Raw genomic sequence first — 20,305 nt, forward strand, 5'->3', positions numbered from 1 at the left:
AAACACGTAATTCCCAACTAATGCCACACGGGGGGGATTTTACACCACTGTTGAGCAGCACTGACAACAGAATGTAATATGATATTAGGCAGTGGATGGAGGAAAAGCTTGTCTACTGTATTGATGGAGGTGTGTAGATAGAACCTAATGTATTTTTGCCCACTAAAAAAAAGTTGTATTATTTTCGTAACAATTTAAGATCAACATGCACTATATTACAACACCAGTAGACTGTATATTATTTTACTTAAGTGAGAGAGGTTGCAGTAGATTGAACAGATGTTGCGAAATTTGGGGGCAAAAGAGATTGAAAGTCGATGTGGTGAGAAAGTCGAATAATGAACATTCAAGAAAGAGGAGGGGAAAGGGGTGGAGAGCGCTAAATGACAAGGGCATATAAAGGAGAGAGTGGAACGCTCGCCAAGGTACACATTTACGGAATCACAAGAGCCACTTCCGCCCACACGAAAGATGGCGGCTCCCTTGATGGAGAAATTGTCGGAATCATTAGGTTCTCCAGAACCTGCGGTTCGCCTGATTCTGTCCGTTTTAGTCGGTGAGTTCAACTCAGTCATCTCTGACATCTTTCAGTAGATTATTTGACATAACCATGTGCCAATGTAATATTGATTTACAGCTTTAAAACAGTGCAGCAACACACACTGCTAAACCAGGTAACGTTGATGTCTCTTGCCCAGCTGCAGTGACTAGCCAGACTAACGTTAGCTAGCCAGCGAGTAGACCCGCTGGCAAGCCGAACGATAATACAATAGCTAAATGCACTTAGCTAGCCTTGTTTTGACAAGCTGACCAGACGGGCTGCAAGGTTGAGCGGGCACAAGACTAAGCAGAGCGCATTCTCTGCTCTGCTGATTCCCAGAAAACACATTATTTCATATTTTAGCTAACGTTAGCTAGCGATTATGGTAGAAGAGGTCACTACAAGCGGTTGTAACATACAGTACAGACAGGTTTACTTTACATGGTCAGTGTATACCAGGTAGCTGGGTGTCTGTCATCTCTGAACATTATTTTCTTCTGATGTCACATTTGCAGGGATTGACTAACAAATAGTGCAGTATTTCAGTATCATTGTCTTAAATGAATTGCTGTTTGCTTTTCAGCTTCTGATACCCTGATATTGTTTATTCTTGCTGTAGCCTATAATTGTACATCTCTTGCCTTTGGCTCATGTTGTATCACAGTAGGCCCCATGTTTACAATCTTGTAAATGTTTAGAATTTATATAAACTACTATACTACCTTTACCAGTCATTGTGATTGTGACACACTGAAGGTATCAGATTGCAAGACCTCCCCACCTCTATACTTTATGGAAGTAAATTAAATGTGATTACCAGCTGTTCATTCTACTGCCAATGTCTACCGTTGTCAGTTACTCACACATAAACACACACACCAGAAAACTGCGTGTGGGAGTTTTTTTTTCTCCTATTTTTTTCTATAATGCACTAACCTAAACAATATGCACCAAAAGCACATGACTGCAAAACTACAGGCTCTTAGTTAGCAAACTGCTGTCATTGGCATTTGTTAACCCCATTTCTTCACAACCAAATAGCATGTGATTTCTGTGTAATGCTCAGATAATGACATTCCAGTGGCATGACTTGTCATATTCAAACATGAAAAGTCACTCTGCTTTAGGCATACAAATTGAGCTGAAGCTCTCAATTAATTTGAAGTGTCCAGGGATCCAAAACATCAATGATTGGTCAGTGTTTCCAGATTGTTATTATTTTTTTTAAAGCTGTGGTGGCAAAGGTCACAGATGGACATTTAACATTTTTGTAGAATGACTGTGAGAAGGTCAGTTCTGGTGACTTTTTTAAAGACATTCCACTACAATATAAATGGAATAAAATGATGCTAACACCATCTAAAATATAATTTGCCCCTCCAGCCCAAAACATATTAGTCCATATCATGATCTGGCAGGTGCGCTATTTAGCTAAAAGCATTAGACTATCACCTGGCTGTAGCCCAACTGATGCATCATGGTGGCTAATAAATGGGCTGAAGAATGGGGTTTACATCTGCATTTACCCCATTGGGCTAAGAATTAGCTACATTGCAAACTCTAAAAATGATCTTGTTGCTAGTTAGCATCATATTGATGACTTGAATGTCCCAAAAATAAACTGTAAACTAAGTTACTGTAAATTCAAAATAATGTTATGTTTAGCAGTATTCCATTACAGTACATTTTACAGCAATGTATTGTTAAACCTGTTTATTTAGAAGGTACAGTTAGAAGTTTACATACACTTAGGTTTGAGTCATTAAAACCCGTTTTTCAAACACTCCACAAATTTCTTGTTAAAAACTATCGTTTTGGCAAGTCGGTTAGATCTTCTTTGTGCATGACACAAGTCATTTTTCCACAATTATTTACAGACAGATTATTTCACTTAATCACAATTCCAATGGGTCAGAAGTCTACATACACTAAGTTGACTGTGCCATTAAAAAAGCTTGAAAAATTCCAGAATATGATGTCATAGCTTTAGAAGCTACCGATAAGCTAATTGACATAATTTGAGTCAATTGGAGGTGTACCTGTGGATATATTTCAAGGCCTACCTTCAAACTCAGTGCCTGGTTCATCCTTGAGAGCTATTTCCAAACACCTAAAAAGGTACCACGTTCATCTGTACAAACAATAGTACGCAAGTATAAACACCATGGGACCACGCAGCCGTCATACCGCTCAGGAAGGAGACGCGTTCTGTCTCCTAGAGATGAATGTCATTTGGTGCGAAAAGTGCAAATCAATCCCAGAACAACAGCGAAGGACCTTGTGAAGATGCTGGAGGAAACAGGTACAAAAGTATCTATATCCACAGTAAAACGAGTCCTATATCGACATAACCTGAAAGGCTGCTCAGCAAGGAAGAAGCCACTGATCCAAAAGCCAGACTACGGTTTGCAACTGCACATGGGGACATTGTACTTTTTGGAGAAATGTCCTCTGGTCTGAAACAAAAATAGAACTGTTTGGCCATAATGACCATCGTTATGTTTGGAGGAAAGAGGGGGAAGCTTGCAAGCCAAAGAACACCATCCCAACCGTGAAGCAGGGGGGTGGCAGCATTATGTTGTGGGGGTGCTTTGCTGCAGGAGGGACTGGTGCACTTCACAAAATAGATGGCATCAATGAGGGAGGAAAATTGTGGCTATATTGTGGCAACATCTTTAGACATCATTCAGGAAGTTAAAGCTTGGTTGCAAATGGGTTTTCCAGATGGACAATGACCCCAAGAATACTTCCAAAGTTGTGGCAAAATGGCTTAAGGACAATAAAGTCAAGGTATTGGAGTGGCCATCGCAAAGCCATGACCTCAATCCTATAGACAATTTGTGGGCAGAACTGAAAGCGTGTGTGAGCAAGGAGGCTCACAAACCTGACTCTGTTACACCAGCTCTCAGGAGGAACGGGTCAAAATTCACCCAACTTATTGTGGGAGGCCTGTGGAAGGCTACCCAAACCGTTTGACCCAAGTTAAACAATTTTAAAGGCAATGCTACCCCCAATTAGTATTTGGTATGTAAACTTCTGACCCACTGGGAATGTAATGAAAGAAATAAAAGCTGAAATCAGTCTCTCTATTCTGACATTTCACCTTCTTATAATAGTGGTGATCCTAACTGACATAAGGGAATGTTTACTAGGATTAAATGTCAGGAATTGTGAAACTGAGTTTAAATGTATTTGGCTAAGGCGTATGTAAACCTCCGACGGTAACTGGCTGCCAGTAAGTTACCGTAAAAGCAACAGACTATATAATTTTGTTTTAGTTTGTTTAACCTGTTACTCCTGACCCATGTTACATTTGGCCCTTTATCTCCTCTATGCCCTTATCTCCTCTCGTGAACAGCAAGTGCTAAAAGCGCCAAAACCATTTTGCTCATACTCCGGTTTGAAAATGGTTCAGTTCACACATTTTTAGGAGTTGAGAAATAATAAATGGAGTAGTAATGGAAAGCTGGCATCCTCCTCTTTTTAAGTGGCCATTAACCCCTTTCAAATGTGTGTTGTGATGGTGCAGTAGCTAGGTAAATGCACCATGTTTTTCTCCCTGTACACCATGTTTTTCTCCCTGGTACACACAATTTGAAAGTATTATTTTCTTGCATAGAATGTGACAAGCCAATTGAAAAGGTTCCCATATTCAACTATGGGGTTGTCTGATTTTGGTGTTTCTTAGGCTACTCGTGGTGTTGGCTGAGGAAAAGTACATGTGGACAGCAGCATCTTCAGAGTGCGTCTCGGCAGAGGCATTTTTCCGTGTTAAACATTTTTTGGGGGTGTGTGGGCAACAATTTTATGTAGTTGCGCAGCCTGTGCGAGCAGTCAAAAGTGCATGCAGAGTCTCGTATGCATTGACTACGTTGGGTGGGAGACACGGTATAAAAAATAAAATTCATTAGATCTTGTGGTATGAATTGTGTCTAAGGTACAGAACCTCGGCGGGCACCAGACCAATTGCATCCCTGAGTGTGCACTGATAAATGTCTCCGTATTATCTTAAGGTTGTAGCACTGAACTACAAGGTCATCATTTTGCTGTCAGCACTAAGGGCTCTTGTCTAGAATGATTCACATGTTAACTGTCTCCTCCTTTCTCTCTTTCTGTCGTTCCTTCAGGGTACCCCTGTGCCCTGCTGTACCGGCAATTCTTCTTCCACCAGCCACCCACTGTCATTCACTTATACCACGCCATCTCCGGACTGTCTCTGGCAGCTTTCAACTTTGGTGAGACGCAAAGGGACGGAGGGAGGGGACGGAGGGAGGCAAATAGAGGAGGGAGGCAGAAAGGAGGTGGGGAAGTGGTTTGGGGGATGGAGAGAGGAAATGAATGAAGGTGGAAGTTGGTAGGTATTTCAGCTCACGCTTATACATTTGTAATGCGTTAAAAGGATTAAGAAGTTTGCTATGACCAGGAGCTTGTTTTTGAGCAGTGCTACATGAAATAGCTAAATAGAGTCATCAATAACTTTTAACAATATTGGAACATCAGAACTTCAGGTGAAGGGGAGGTGAGAGAGCAGGTGGGTTGTTGAGAAAACAACAATAAAATTGTATTTGTCATATGCGCCGAATACAACAGGCCTTAGAGTGAAATGCTTACTTACAAGCCCTTAACCAACAATGGAGTTTTAAGACTATCCCTAAAACATTAAGAGATAAGATTAGCAAATAATTAAAGAGCAGCAGTAAATAACAATAGCAGGGATATATACAGGGGGTACCGGCACAATGTGTCAATGTGGGGGGGGGGCACCGGTATCGAGGTAATTATGTACATGTAGGTAGAGTTATTTAAGTGGCAATGCATAGATAATAGAGTAGCAGCAGTGTGGGGAGCAATGCAAATAGTCTTGGTAGCCATTTGATTAGCTGTTCAGGAGTCTTGTGTAAGTTCAGCCAAGTGGCTGGGGAATGAGTAGTGGGGAATGGGTAATGATTTCCTTATGGTGGTGATGTTGGCAGGGAAACTGTTGCGGAGTTGGGATGTGGACCTATTTTCTTGGTGTTTAACTCCAGAGAGGGGGAGGATATTGACAGGGTAAAGTGGCTTATTTCTGAAAACAGTGTTTGCCTCACCATTACTTTGCGGCAGTGGGAGTAGGACTGGAAAAATCTGGAAACTTTCAATAAATTCCCTGGTCTTCCAGAAATCCTCGTTCCTTCCTGATTCTGACTTCTCTCCAACTGGGATTTCTGGGGGAAACCAGGGAATTTCTTGAAATATTTTTGCGACCCTATGTAGAAGCATCCCCCCTCCCCAGCGCTGATTCTCCCCCCCACCACCCACCCCAAAGAAATGTGGTCTCTATTTGTTTCAAATGAAATATGTTGGTGTTTTGTAGCTTTGATTATTGCTTCAGGGCCTTCCATGCCATACTAAGAAAAAACCCTAGTGTGTAACGCTGCAAGGGAACTGGGCCTAGAACAGGACAGTATCTTAAGGGTGGGATCTGTATAGCTCAGTGATGTCAAACTCATTTTGACCCGTGAGCCTGATTCAGTCTTCACCGAGGTCCGGATGGCTGCACACACACAATTTGTTATATTTCCTCACCGTCAAAATGACCAAAATACAGTCCTCTATCCATAGTTTTTGGAGTTTTCCATGCTCCCTGACTTTCTAGCTTTCGTTTCACTGATTGTTAGAAAGCTGGACAAAGTGAAGAGACTATAATTGTAGGTCCTTTTATAATTTCTACAGTTTTGATTTGGTTGAACTTTGGGTTGCATATTTTGGGGAATAATCAGAGGTGGAAACTTTCCATGGGAATGAACAGAAATGTATGCAAATTAATATTAATACAATTTTAAATGTAGATGTTTTTTGCATTGGATATATTTACAATATATGGAGACAAACAAACCTTTTACCTTATCATAAGTAGACATAATTGTAAATGATTACATCCTTCCAATAGAAATGTAAAAAAAAACAATTTAGTTACGAATTTATCTTTAAATGAGTTGGCTCTTCACGTGGGATAATTTCACTGAACAACACAAGGGAATATTGAATGATCCCCAATGATCCATCGCAGCTCCCAAAAACATTTTCAACATACATCTGTAAAATGATAGTCTAGAAACTAAAGCTTTGGTTGTCTTCCTCTCAGGCTTCCATGTCTTCTCCCCGGACCTCCTCAATGTCCACCTCTTGAACATCAGTCTTTGAGGCCTCATCTTCACTGTTACTTTCCAACCTTGTTGAGGATGGCTCATTGTCAGGCTAAAAAAGCCTCACATTTGCCCGGATGGCCAACAATTTATCAACCCTTGTATTGGTAAGCCTGTTGTGTGCTTTGGTGTGTGTGTTCCCAAACAAGGACCAGTTGCGCTCTGAGGCGGCTGATGTTGGTGGGATTTGGAGGATGATGGAGGCAACAGTGGAAAGAGCCTCAGATCCACAAAGTCCCTTCCACCAGGTGGCTGATGAGATATGTTGGCACGGCTGCCATATTGCATCTCCATCCCAAAGCCCTTGGAAGTGTACAGTTGTGGCCAAAAGTTGAGAATGACACAAATATTAATTTCCACAAAGTATGCTGCTTCAGTGTCTAGATATTTTTGACATATGTTACTATGGAATACTAAATTATAATTACAAGCGTCAAAGGCTTTTATTGACAATTACATGAAGTTGATGCAAAGAGTCAATATTTGCAGTGCTAACCCATCTTTTTCAAGACCTCTGCAATCTGCCCTGGCATGCTGTCAATTAACTTCTGGGCCACATCCTGTCTGATGGCAGCCCATTCTTGCATAATAAACACTTGGAGTTTGTCAGAATTTGTGGGATTTTGTTTGTCCACCCGTCTCTTGAGGATTGACCACAAGTTCTCAATTGGATTAATGTCCGGGAGTTTCCTGGCCATGGACACAAGACATCGATGTTTTGTTCCCCGAGCCACTTTGTTATCACTTTTGCCTTATGGCAAGGAGCTCCATCATGCTGGAAAAGCATTGTTTGTCACCAAACTGTTCTTGGATGGTTGGGAGAAGTTGCTCTCAGAGGATGTGTTGGTATCATTCTTTATTCATGGCTGTGTTCTTAGGCAAAATTGTGAGTGAGCCCACTCCCTTGGCTGAGAAGCAACCCCACACATGAATAGTCTCAGGATGCTTTACTGTTGGCATGACACAGGACGGATGGTAGCGCTCACCTTGTCTTCTCCGGACAAGCTTTTTTCCAGATGCCCCAAACGATCGGAAAGGGGATTCATCAGAGAAAATGACTACACCAGTCCTCAGCAGTCCAATCCCTGTACCTTTTGGAGAATATCAGTCTGTCCCTGATGTTTTTCCTGGAGAGAAGTGGCTTCTTTGCTGCCCTGCTTGACACCAGGCCATCCTCCGAAAGTCTTCGCCTCACTGTGCGTGCAGATGCACTCACACCTGCCTGCTGCCATTCCTGAGAAAGCTCTGTACTGGTGTTGTCCCGATCCTGCAGCTGAATCAACTTTAGGGGACGGTCCTGTGGCCCTGAAGCCTTCACAAAAGTTGAACCGCTCTCCTTGAAGTTCTTGATGATCCAATAAATGGTTGATTTAGGTGCAATCTTACTGGCAGCAATATCCTTGCCTGTGAGCAATGATGACGGCATGTGTTTCCTTGAAGGTAAGCATGGTTGACAGAGGAAGAACAATGATTCCAAGCACCACCCTCCTTTTGAAGCTTCCAGTCTGTTATTTGAACTCAATCAGCATGACAGAGTGATCTCCAGCCTTGTCCTCATCAACACTCACACCTGTGTTAACGAGAGAATCACTGACATGTCAGCTGTTCCTTTTGTGGCAGGGTTGAAATGCAGTGGAAATGTTTTTGGGGAATTCAGTTCATTTGCATGGCAAAGAGGGACTTTGCAATTCATCTGATCCCTCTTCATAACATTCTGGGGTATATGCAAATTGCCATCATACAAACTGAGGCGGCAGACTTTGAAAATTAATATTTGTCATTCTCAACTTTTGGCCACGGCTGTACATCGCCAGACTGCCAAGAACCTTGCACTCATCCAGGCCAAGGTGGCGAGACACGATAGTGATGATACCATAGGCATTGTGGAACTCTGCACCAGACAGGATGCTCTTGCCAGCATACTTGGGGTCCAACATATACACTGCGGTGTGTATGGGCTTCAGGTAGAAGTCTTCACGGTTTTTTATGTATTTCAGAACTGCAGTTCCCTCTGCTTGGAGCAACAGTGAAGTGGGCAGGGCAGTATGGATTTCTTCTCTTAAAACTGCAAGCAGAGTCTGAACATCAGACAGGATGGCATTGTCTCCCTCAATCTATGCAATGGCTATTACTATAGGTTTCAGGCTGCTTACCACTCTCTCCCAAAATACATCATCCAGGAGGATCCTCTTGATTGGGCTATCCATATCAGCATACTGTGATAGGGCCATTTCTTGGAGAGACTCCTTCCCCTCCAGGAGACTGCCAAACATGATGACAACACCACCCCAATGGGTGTTGCTGGGCAGCTTCAATGTGGTGTTCTTATTCTTCTCACTGCTTGGTGAGGTAGATTGCTGCTATAACTTAATGACTGCCTTCAGCCCTTCTGCAATGTAGACCGGTGTGCCTGTGCTCTTGTAGAATACTGGTTGAGGGGTGGTGGTGATGTAGTTAATTATTCCTTGCCCATGAACATTCAACCACCATTCAGAGATGATTGCAATACAGTCTGCTTTCTCTATGATTTGCTTGACCTTCACTTGAACTCTGCATCCAGTCAATGAGTAGATAAAGTATGTCTGGTTGGGGGGGGAGGGGATTTATGCTGGGCGACAAACATTCAGAACTCTCTTCCAATACCTGTGAGCATCAGAGGTGAAACCGTTGCATACACCGCTTGAGCAAGATATTCATCAGCATTTCTTTGACTATGTTCCTCCACTGAGTAAAAAAACAACTTTTGATTCCAGGAAGACCATGAGCTGTTGCTATCGATAAGGTGTCTGGTTCATAATTTCCACCTTAAATAGAAGTAGAGGGACTTTTGTTAGGGGTTGCTTAACTTTATGCACTTGGCCAGATGATTCTGTTTTTTTATTTTATTTCTTTCATCACATTCCCAGTGGGTCAGAAGTTTACATGCTACCAAATACTAATTGAGTTTATTGCCTTTTTAAATTATTTAACTTGGGTCAAATGTTTTGGGTAGTCTTCCACAAGCTTCCCGCAATAAGTTGGGTGAATTTTGTCCCATTCTTCCTGACAGAGCTGGTGTAACTGAGTTAGGTTTGTAGGCCTCCTTGCTCACACACAATCTTTCAGCTCTGCCCACAAGCCATTTTGCCACAACGTTGGAAGTATGCTTGGGGTCATTGTCCATTTGGAAGACCCATTTGCGACCAAGCTTTAACTTCCTGACTGATGTCTTGATGTTGCTTCAGTATGTCCACATAATTTTCCTCATGATGCCATCTATTTTGTGAAGTGCACCGGTCTCTCCTGCAGCAAATCCCCCCCCACAACATGATGCTGCCACCCCTGTGCTTCATGGTTGGGATGGTGTTCTTTGGCTTGCAAGCCTCCCCCTTTTTCCTCCAAACATAATGATGGTCATTACGGCCAAACAGTTCTATTTTTGTTTCATCAGACCAGAGGACATTTCTCAAAGTACGATCTTTGTCCCCATGTGCAGTTGCAAACTGTAGTCTGGCTTTTTATGGCGATTTTTGGAGCAGTGGCTTCTTTGCTGAGCGGCCTTTCAGGTTGTCGATTATAGGACTCGTTTTACTGTGGATATCGATACCTTTGTACCTGTTTCCTCCAGCATCTTCACAAGGTCCTTTGCTGTTCTGGGATTGATTTGCACTTTTCGCACCAAATTACATTCATCTCGAGGAGACGCGTCTTATTCCTGAGTGGTATGAAGGCTGCGTGGTCCCATGGTGTTTATACTTGCGCACTATTGTTTGTACAGATGAACGTGGTACTTTTTTTAGGCGTTTGGAAATTGCTCCCAATGATGAACCAGACTTGTGGAGGTCTCTTTTTAATATTTTTTTTTATTGTTTTCATGATGTCAAGCAAAGTGGCACTGAGTTTGAAGGTTGGCCTTGAAATACATCCACAGGTACACTTCCAATTGACTCAAATGATCTCAATTAGCCTATCAGAAGCATCTAAAGCCATGACGACATATTCTGGAATTTTCAAAGATGTTTTAAAGGCACAGTCAACTTAGTGTATGTAGACTTATGACCCATTGGAATTGTGATTAAGTTAAATCTGTCTGTAAACAATTGTTGTAAAAATGACTTATGCACAAAGTAGATGTCCTAACCGACTTGCCAAAACTATAGTTTGTTAACAAGAAATTTGTGGAGTGGTTGAAACACTTAGGTTGGAGTCATTAAAACTAGTTTATGTAGACTTCGGACTTCAACTGTATGTCAAAATATATTCACCCCACCCGGTATTGTAATCAACTTACCAGAAAGCATGTAGTAGTGTAGACAGTGTAGTAGTGTGGGCTCAATAGCATGTCATTAGTTTGAGAGATCTTGAGAATCAGCTGTACATGTGATGGAAAGTATACTGCACATGTGATGTAAGAATGCACTGTGCATGCAGAGGGTTGCAATTCCATTGAATTGTGGATAGCTTAACCAAAATATGCCACAAGACCTAGAATTGCCTTATGTGTATCCCACAAAAAAAGCTTCACTGTTAATAAGCTAACTTTTTTTCAAACGAATTTAAGCAAAATGCACAGATTTCCCGGGCTTAACTTCCCATGTAAAATTTCTCAAAGTTTCTGACCCTTTGCAACCTTGAGCTAATTCCCCCTGAAATATGTGTGTGTGTGTGTATTTTGCTCAAAACTCCCCAGGGGCCATATGTTTGACACGCCTGGATTAGCTCAAGGTCTATTGTTCAATTTGTACGCTATAGCTAACCTAACCAGTTTCCACCAAGTCATGAGTAATTGTGAAGAAGTAAAGAGTTTGACTGACTGAGGGAGTCTAGAGAGTGATGGATGGTTTGAAGTTTACATAATGGTAGGGGATTAATAACACAACCTTTCCCCCCCTTCTCTGCTGCACTTGGATTTTACAGCAGGTCTGTTGCACTTTCCCTGTCTTTGTGGAATCTATCATTTAAAAAAAAAATAATCCTCTTCACATAACCTGTGACTTGCTCATCTTCAACTTGCAAGAATGCACTCTTCCTCTGTTTCTCTGTGCTAAAATCTGTCTCTCTGCCCCTTTCCCTTCCTCCCTCTGTCCCACTATCATTCCACCTTTCTGTCTCTTTCAGGCACACAGCTCTATCACTCTGCATTATGCGTCCTTGTCCAGTTCCTGATGATGAGGCTTATGGGAAGGACGATAACAACCGTCCTGTCCAGCTTTATTTTTCAAATGGTGAGATTTCTCTCTCAATCTTTCTCGCGCTTCATTTTTTTCTCCTTTTCTCTCAATCTCTTCCTGTGTTCTGTTGTGATGCAGGGTCGGGTGGTAGAGGCAGCTTCTCTCGCTCTCTCTTTCTTGTTGCCCTTCCCTTGCTACAGTAGTTGAAGAGCTGCACTGTCTGTGTGTGTGTGTGTAATTTCTGCTGTTCATGTTAGGATATCCTCTTCCTCTGTCCTTTTTGTTTTCACTGGAGTACTGAAGCACGGTAGAGCACTGCCACTTTATGACGTAATGCTCTCTCCCTCCCTCTTGAGTGTGAGACTTGATCAAAACAATTGTCACCTCCCCCCTCCCCCTTCTGTTTCTTTATCCCCTTCTCTCTCTGTAGGCATACCTGCTGTCAGGCTACTACTACACAGCTACAGAAGAATACGATATCAAATGGACCATGCCCCAATGTGTCCTTGCACTCAAACTTATCGGTATGGTCACCTCATCACGAACACACTCTCTCCACTGCTCTGTACAACCTCTCGTTTTGTTTCCCACTTATCTTGTGTATAACACCTGTTGCTGAATGATTATTTGTCCCATATCCTTTTTCTTTTCTTATTGACAACTTGTGTTGTAGTTGTTCATTAGCCTCAGAGATAACATGGCTCATATTTTGCGTAGTGTACTAACAATCCTACTAAACTCCGTCATGGCTTTACGTCTCTGCAGCTGAGGAACATCTACAGTCAAAGTATTTTCTCCAATGATCGTGGCAATCCTAGCAGCTTTCGTAACATAGTGACTGATGCCAATTGCATTCTCTTTGATTTCAGGTTTGTCATTTGATTACTATGACGGTGGCCAGGAACCAGTGAGTTTATTGATCTCTCTCTCTCTATTGCCATTTGATTATTGGTCAAATCTGTGTTTTTTTTCTTCTGTTGTATTTGTTATTTTGCTCTTTGTGTACTTGTCTATTTGTGCTTCAATCTCTTCCAAGTTCTCCTCCATGTGTGTGTGAGTGAGGCAGTTTGAGTGAGACTTTGTCCACACATCCAGTCAGATGAGTTGAGGTAGCGTGTGTTTGCATTGAGGAAGTTGTCTATTTACAAACAGGCAAATGTCTAGTGGTCATCATTCATTACACTGTTATTCTGTTACAGTTGCTGCTCACCTGTTCTGTTTGTTTATGTAGGGGGGCCTCCCAAATGGCACAACTTCCGACCACCGCCTATAGGGCTCTGGATGAAAGTAGAGCAGTATGTAGGGAATAGTGCGCGATTTGGGATGCCCCCGTAGTCTGGTTACTGTACTGTGTCTTGTTTTGCCTCGTCAAAAAGCCCCACAAAAGGCAGGCATGAGGTCCTGTTGTATGTCTACAAATATCATCACCCTCGTCTCTGTCATTTGTTGCACAATGTTTCTGTATTTTTATTTACCATTCTGAGTCCGAATACCTTGGGTGGTTGTTGTTGCTGACTGTTGACTGTTGGACTATTGTCTTTTGTAGTGTTTTGGAAACATGCCATGGGTTTGCACTTGGAAACCCAGCAGTTTTATGCCCCCTAGTTAAATGCCTGTTAAGTAGTCCTATTTGGTTAAATTGAGTTTGCGGTCCAACCGTTAGCAGCTTTCAATAAGAACTCTGGGTAACTGGATATGCAGGGAGCTTATTCTTTCTCAGCCAGTGACTTTGTGCACTGTTAAAAATGCTTCTCTATTTCCTGACCTTTCTTTCACATTCCTTCTACCCTTTTCCCCTCTTTGCTTTCCCTTTCTCTGTTCTCCCTTTTTGTCTTTTACCCAACCTTTCCCCTTTTACTCTAAATCCTACTAACCCTCCCCTTTCTCCCTCTCCCTGGCTCCCAACCACTATTTTCACTCTCCTCCCTCTCGCTCCACCCCACCAGTCCAAGTTGAATGAGGAGCAGAAGAGGTCAGCCCTGGCCAATGTTCCCTCTCTGCTGGAGGTTATCGGCTTCTCCTACTTCTACGGAGGCTTTCTGGTGGGACCCCAGTTCACACTGCGCAGCTACCAGAGGCTAGTCAAAGGGGAGCTCACCGACTGCCCCGGACAGCCACCTAACAGGTAGAGGAATGGATGGAGGGAAGGGCGTTGGGGGGGGCGCGCAGAGAGAGGAAGGGGATGGATACATGGGTTTATTTAACAATCTTTTTATTTTTCTCAGTGTTATACCTGCTATGAAGAGGTTCTCCCTCGGCCTCCTCTGCCTGGTGATCTACGCAATATTTAGTCCGCACTACCCAGATAGCTATTACCTAACAGATGAGTATGACGTAAGAAAGCCTTGCTTTTGCACCAGCATTCCTGACGCTTTTACCATCACTGATTTGAAGCCAAAGCCACATTTCCATCTGTTGTTCTGTTGGACAAATGTCACCGTCCTTAGTCAAATGCGTGTCTCTCCAGGCGCAGCCGTTCTGGTACCGCTGTGTCTTCATCCTCCTTTGGGCCAAAGTCATCCTGTACAAATATGTGAGCTGCTGGGTCATAGCGGTGAGTAGCAGCACTTGGTATGTAAAATGTCTCATTTGGAAGCGGGTGCAGCCTGGAAATTAAACCTTTACAGACACACCTGTCTCCACATACCTGTCATTGTCACCCAGAATAGTTCCACTGGGGCACACCTACGTCAGATCAGGTGAGAAGAAACTGGTCTGGGAGCCCAGTATATCAACGGTACCCTATATTTAGGTTTTTCAGGAAGAAGTTATTTAAGTGTTTGTAAAATGCTTTTTTTTTTGTGTGTGTGTGTGACTCAGGAGGGCGTCTGTATACTCTCTGGGCTCGGCTATAATGGGCTGGGTCAGAATGGCGAGCACCAATGGGACGCCTGTGCAAATATGAAGGTGTGGACGTTTGAGACCACACCCCTTTTCACAGGCACCATCGCCTCCTTCAACATAAACACCAACGCCTGGGTGGCCAGGTTAGTGCCTGACTAAAACTCAAACTATTTATGGCCAGGTTAGTTCTTTCTGGGATCCTTACTGTAACCATTTTAAATTCCACCTTAATTGGTTAAGGATGTCCCAGGGATCTTGGATAGCAAGGACCTTAGTGCCTGATTAAAACTATGCATGGCTAGGTTAGTACCTGACTAAAATCATGCATGGCCAGGTTAGTGCCTGATTGAAACTAAAGTTGCTAAAGGTCCCTTTGAAAATAGATTGTATCTTACTGAGACTAAGCTGTATAAATAAAGGTTTAATAAAAAAAATTGTACTGGTATATCTAACAATATTTTGTGGTTTGTAACATTCCTCCAGGCACGTGTTTAAGCGGTTGAAGTTCCTGGGCAATAAGCTCCTGTCTCAGGTGACCGCGCTCGCGTTCCTGGCCATCTGGCATGGCACGCACTCCGGATACCTCCTCTGCTTCTCCATGGAGTTCATCATCGTAAATGTGGAGAGACAGGTATGAGTAAATATTGGAATGATTAGAATTCTAATAAAGCACTACTTGAATACTGAACTTCCTGCTTTACTCCTATGGGTACACTCAATATGTCCACCTATCACAGAACAGTGACTTGATTAGGAATGTCTGTTCTAGTAATTATATTTCTATGGAAACAAGCACCAGAGATTGAGAGAGAATCCTGAGGAGCCAGGAAAATGCCGCCTCACTTATTTTGGATGCTTTCAAAGTTGTGCACGGCAATGTCTTGACCACGGTGGGAATGTACTGTATTTATTTAAACCTTTTTTTACATTTAAGCAGGTAAGGTTAAGAAACCTATTTTGCGAGGGCAACCTGACCCTCAGTAGTCAACATAGTTGCGTCAAACATTGGGAGCATGTAAACCGTGTGCTTGGCATTTCATCTTTCTCTTTGTGATATTTTCCAAACTCTGGACCTGTGAATTTTAAGCCTCGAGGAGAACCTGTCGGTGCTAATCTATTTTCAAGCGGGTCTACAACAAAGGGTCAAGATCTCCATTTAAGCTATTGGAGGATTCTCAAACTCTCTGCCCTGTACGCGTTACTGGTTTACTGTGTGTGCGTCCGTGTCCATAACTATATCTTTATGCTGTATGCGGATCCCTATTTGTCTCAGGCCCAAGCGCTGGTGAGGGACAGTCCCCTGCTGACCCGCCTGGCCAACAGTCCTCTCTACCCCCTCATCTACCTGGTCCAGCAGTTCATCCACTGGCTCTTCATGGGCTATCCTTTGGTGCCCTTCTGCCTCTTCACCTACGACAAGTGGCTCAGGGTAATAAACAGCTTAGAAAGCATAATAAGCCTTCGGAATGTTGTCATAAGCACATCGCAACACTATAAATGTTCTGACTCTTTATTTACTTTATTTAAAGTGGCTAAAGGTAGCTAGCAGTTTGTAATGCCACAAACATGTTAGAACTCAGATTATTGTGTGCTAAATGCAGTTGTCTGGCATATGTTTAAACTCTTGACTTGGGTTGGGGAAATGGATGTCTGGATGAGGATTTAATGTGCTCGGTTTGTCTTTCTGTTTTGCAGGTGTATTCATCCATTTATTTCTGTGGCCACATATTCTTCTTCACATTGTATCTAGTCATCCCATATCTCCGCAAGGTTCTGGTACCTAGAAAAGAACGGAGCGAGAAAAAGGAGGACTAGAACTATGTAGGTAATGCAAGCTTCTGTATACTTCTCCCAGACTTTTCTGTGTTTACAGTAAGGCTGTGGCGATTTATGGAATTTTGGATAATAATTAAAGGGATAGTACAAAATTACAATGGTTTCCTTACCCTGTAAGCTGGCTATGGACAAGGTATGACATAAATCCATGCTTTGGTTTTGTTTACCTGGCCTCTTATTTCAAATGCTAACGTTTTAGCATTTGTGGCACACATTCAATGGTAGCTGTATTAGCATTTTTTGCACTTCATGTCCAAATCAACATAACATATATTAAAAAAAATGTAAGTTACTTATAGATGAAAAGCATTTGAAACCGTGGCCAGGTAAACAAAACTAAAGCATTGGTTGCTTTCATACTTTGTCCAAAGACTGCTTACAGGATAAGGAAACCAATATGCCATTTTGTAACTTGGGTGAACTAGCCCTAAAACTGACAATTATATTTTTTATCTGAGAGAAAAAAACTGAACTTGTAACGTTTCATAATGCGACATGTCTAATGTAGGTGTCACCAAAGCTGTGTTGTATACATCTCAGAAATGTATGACTTTGACTACTTGGAACTTTAGGAAATGAAGCGTCCCCTCCCAACAGTGCTGTACTGCCCGTACAATGGTTTCTGCCCTCGTTGAGACATTACCAACTTTACCCTCTTCATGTAAAAATGAAAAAATGCTATTGGGTAAACGATCTACTTAAAATGAAGTTGAAAGACCTAAAAGAAATGTATTAACTATTATTATTCATAATTCTCGATTTTATACGATTTTAGTCCCCGCCCTAGTTTAATTATGTCCTTGTCAAAACATTCCCTAAGTTTCGGTTATTCATTATGGTCTCCATATTGGCAAAAGGTAGTTTCCAGATAATTAATTCAACTTAAAGGCATAGTTCACCCCAGAATTGACTTTTGACAGATGTTTTCATACTTCATAAATGGTATGAATTCAAAATATGCAGATCTAAAATGAATGGGAAAGATTCTGATCCAAAGCAAATGCTGCCAATTTTTCCAATTTGTTAGAGGTTTAGGCTTACAAAGTTCTCCTAATGCATATAGAGGGATCTTCACAACATCTTTATGAATAGACAGAAACAGAGGTAGAAATGTCATTGTAGCTTATGTTACTTGTGGATATATGATAATATTTAGGATGACGGATTGGATTTCTATTGGTCTTTTCCACCACATGCTCAAAGTGCTTTTTGTAAGGGGGAAAGTCACCTCAATTAATCTCTCACCTCTCTTCTCTCTCAGGTCTCTGGCTGAATCTCCACCCAGGATGTGACTGAAGGGAACTGTGACTTTTAACTAGGAGCAGATCAGAAAATATTTTAAAGCCTTTAATATTATTTGTGTGTACACGTTGTTTTTCTATTTATTTTAGTGTTTTGGAAAGGACGCACGTTTTTTGGGACCAGGGAGATGAGGGTACAGGTGATGAGGGTACAGGAAATAACCTTTGCGCCACAATTGTGAGCCAATCGCAGGGTGTTTTCTTGATTTTAGAGAACTTGAGACTGACGTCTTGTATACACAGAATATTGCACTCGCCACTCACGGGCTCTGGGTCCGTAGACTGCTCTGTTTTTATGATCTCTCTTCCTGTTTCAACCCTCCCCTCAAGTCCATCTAGACGGAGCATACAAAACATCCTAATATTGAGTTGCGCACCCCCCCCCCCCCTCCCCCCACACAGCCTCAATTCGTCGGGCATGGACTCTACAAGGTGTTGAAAGCGTTCCACAGGGATGCTGGCCCATGTTGACTCCAGTGCTTCCCACAGTTGTCAAGTTGACTGGATGTCCTTTGGGTGGTGGACCATTCTTGATACACACGCGAAACTGTTGCGCGTTGAAAAACCCAGCAGTGTTGCAGTTCTTCACAAGCCGGTGCGCCTGGCACCTACTACCATACCCCGTTCAAAGGCACTTGAATATTTTGTCTTGCCCATTCAATGTCTGAATGGCACACATACACAATCCATGTCTCAATTGTCTCAAGGCTTAAAAATCATTCTTTGTTCTGTCTCCTCCCCTTTATCTACACTGATTTTTGAAGTGGATTTAACAAGTGACATAAATAAGGGATCTGAGCTTCGCCTGATTCACCTTGTCAGTCTGTCATGGAAAGAGCAGGTATTCTTAATGTATTCTCAACTCGGTGTAGAAAAAACCTGCACAGACATGGCTATGGTTCAGGCTCAACAGAAATGTATTTGGCACTTTCAGATTTTATTTTAACATGCATTTTGTTGAGAGAACAAAAAAAACAAGGATTGCTGCTCTGACTGGAATTATATATTTTTGAGGAGTGTTTTCATTGATCCGTTGGCCAACACTCACAAGAAGCACTGTAAAACACTGTACACACTAACATGTGATTCAAGAATGGCCTTGTATTATCAACGAATGTTTTTACGTTTATTCTGGTTTCAATTCAGATTTTGTTTCCGTTATTTCGTGATGAGACTAGATTTTATAGCTATTTTAGGAGGGTTTTATGATAGACCATTTTGTAGCTTTGGATAAGATTCCATGAAGGGATTTCAATGCTTTCCTCTTCCCCATCTCCTTCTCCTCATTACTTTTTCCTCCTCCCCCACCCCCCTCTCCTCGTGGCTTTGTCTGCCATTCACCATCCTCCTATCACTCCATTGTCACCACACACCCTTCCTGGCTGTCTCTGAACAAACTGGAAAACAAACTCACAACTAAAACAACAGGTAACCAAAACCACCACTTTTACATTGAGTGACATCACCATACCAATGTCAACAGCATCACCCGTGGTCTCCAGTGAGATCTAGCACCGTCCTCTATCTTTCTTAAGACTTGGTAAAAAAAATCTCCCTAACCACTGGCGCAAGGTCAGATCTAGAATGTTTGACCTGTCAGATACTCTGTTCCTACATCTGTGTTAAGAGGCAACTTCTACCACGATCCTTTTCCAACGCAGAGACACATTGGGAGAGCAGTGACTCACTGTAGCAACAACCCAGATTTTAATAATATTTATACTTGTGGTAATAATTAATGTGAATTAATTGTTATTCCAGAGACTACTTTTTTGCCTTATTGCTACCAAATGTACAAAGGAAAAGAGAAATGGGAAAAAAAATAATTTTAAATAAACTTTTTGTAATGTTCATTAAAATGCTGGATTTTAAAAACCAAAGAGGTCTGTGTGTCAGTGGTGTGTAGTACTTTAAAGTATTTTTACTTAAGTAGTTTTTGGGGGTGTATGTACTTTACTATTTATATTTGACTACTTTTACTTCACTACATTCCTAAAGAAAATAATATACTTTTTACTCCATACATTTTCCCTGACACCCAAAAGTACTCATTACATGTTGAGTGCTAAGCAGCACAGAAATGGTCCAATTTACACACTTATCAAGAGAACACACATGGGAATCCCTATTGCCTCTGATTTGGCAGACTCACTAAACACACTGTACATTGTCTGAGTGTTAGTGTGTACCCCTGCCTGTCTACATTTTTAAAAACAAGAAAATGGTGTCTGGTTTGCTTTATATTAGGGAATTTTAAATTATTTGTACTTTTGATGCTTAAGTATATTTTAGCAGTGCATTTACTTTTGATACTTGTATTTAGAACCAAATACTTTTCTACTTTTACTCCAGTATTTTACTGGGTGACTTTAACTTGAGTAACTTTCTATTAAGGTATCTACTTTTACTCTATGACAATTGGGTACTTTTTCCACCACTTGTGTACAC

At 41.9% G+C, this 20,305-nt stretch overlaps 1 protein-coding gene across 3 annotated transcripts; it reads left to right on the top strand.

Annotated features, from left to right (window-relative positions):
* Positions 1–412: 412 nt before the first annotated feature.
* Positions 413–19,206, top strand: LOC135522431 (lysophospholipid acyltransferase 5-like). 3 transcript variants are annotated; one of them, XM_064948668.1, is made up of 13 exons: positions 413–556; positions 4,669–4,776; positions 11,824–11,930; positions 12,307–12,400; positions 12,746–12,783; positions 13,823–14,001; positions 14,102–14,210; positions 14,344–14,430; positions 14,697–14,863; positions 15,204–15,351; positions 15,994–16,149; positions 16,416–16,545; positions 17,818–19,206. In XM_064948668.1, the coding sequence occupies exons 1-12, from the start codon at positions 472–474 to the stop codon at positions 16,533–16,535; spliced, it is 1,398 nt and encodes a 465-aa protein (XP_064804740.1). In that variant the 5' UTR covers positions 413–471; the 3' UTR covers positions 16,536–16,545; positions 17,818–19,206. The 3 variants fall into 3 exon arrangements, with proteins under 3 accessions (XP_064804740.1, XP_064804741.1, XP_064804743.1); XM_064948669.1 differs by having other exon boundaries at positions 16,416–16,541; XM_064948671.1 differs by lacking the exons at positions 413–556; positions 4,669–4,776 and adding an exon at positions 6,721–6,833.
* Positions 19,207–20,305: the final 1,099 nt, after the last annotated feature.

The sequence above is a fragment of the Oncorhynchus masou genome, chromosome 30 (genome assembly GCF_036934945.1).
Source record: "Oncorhynchus masou masou isolate Uvic2021 chromosome 30, UVic_Omas_1.1, whole genome shotgun sequence".
In the NCBI taxonomy this organism is placed as follows: Eukaryota; Metazoa; Chordata; class Actinopteri; order Salmoniformes; family Salmonidae; genus Oncorhynchus; species Oncorhynchus masou.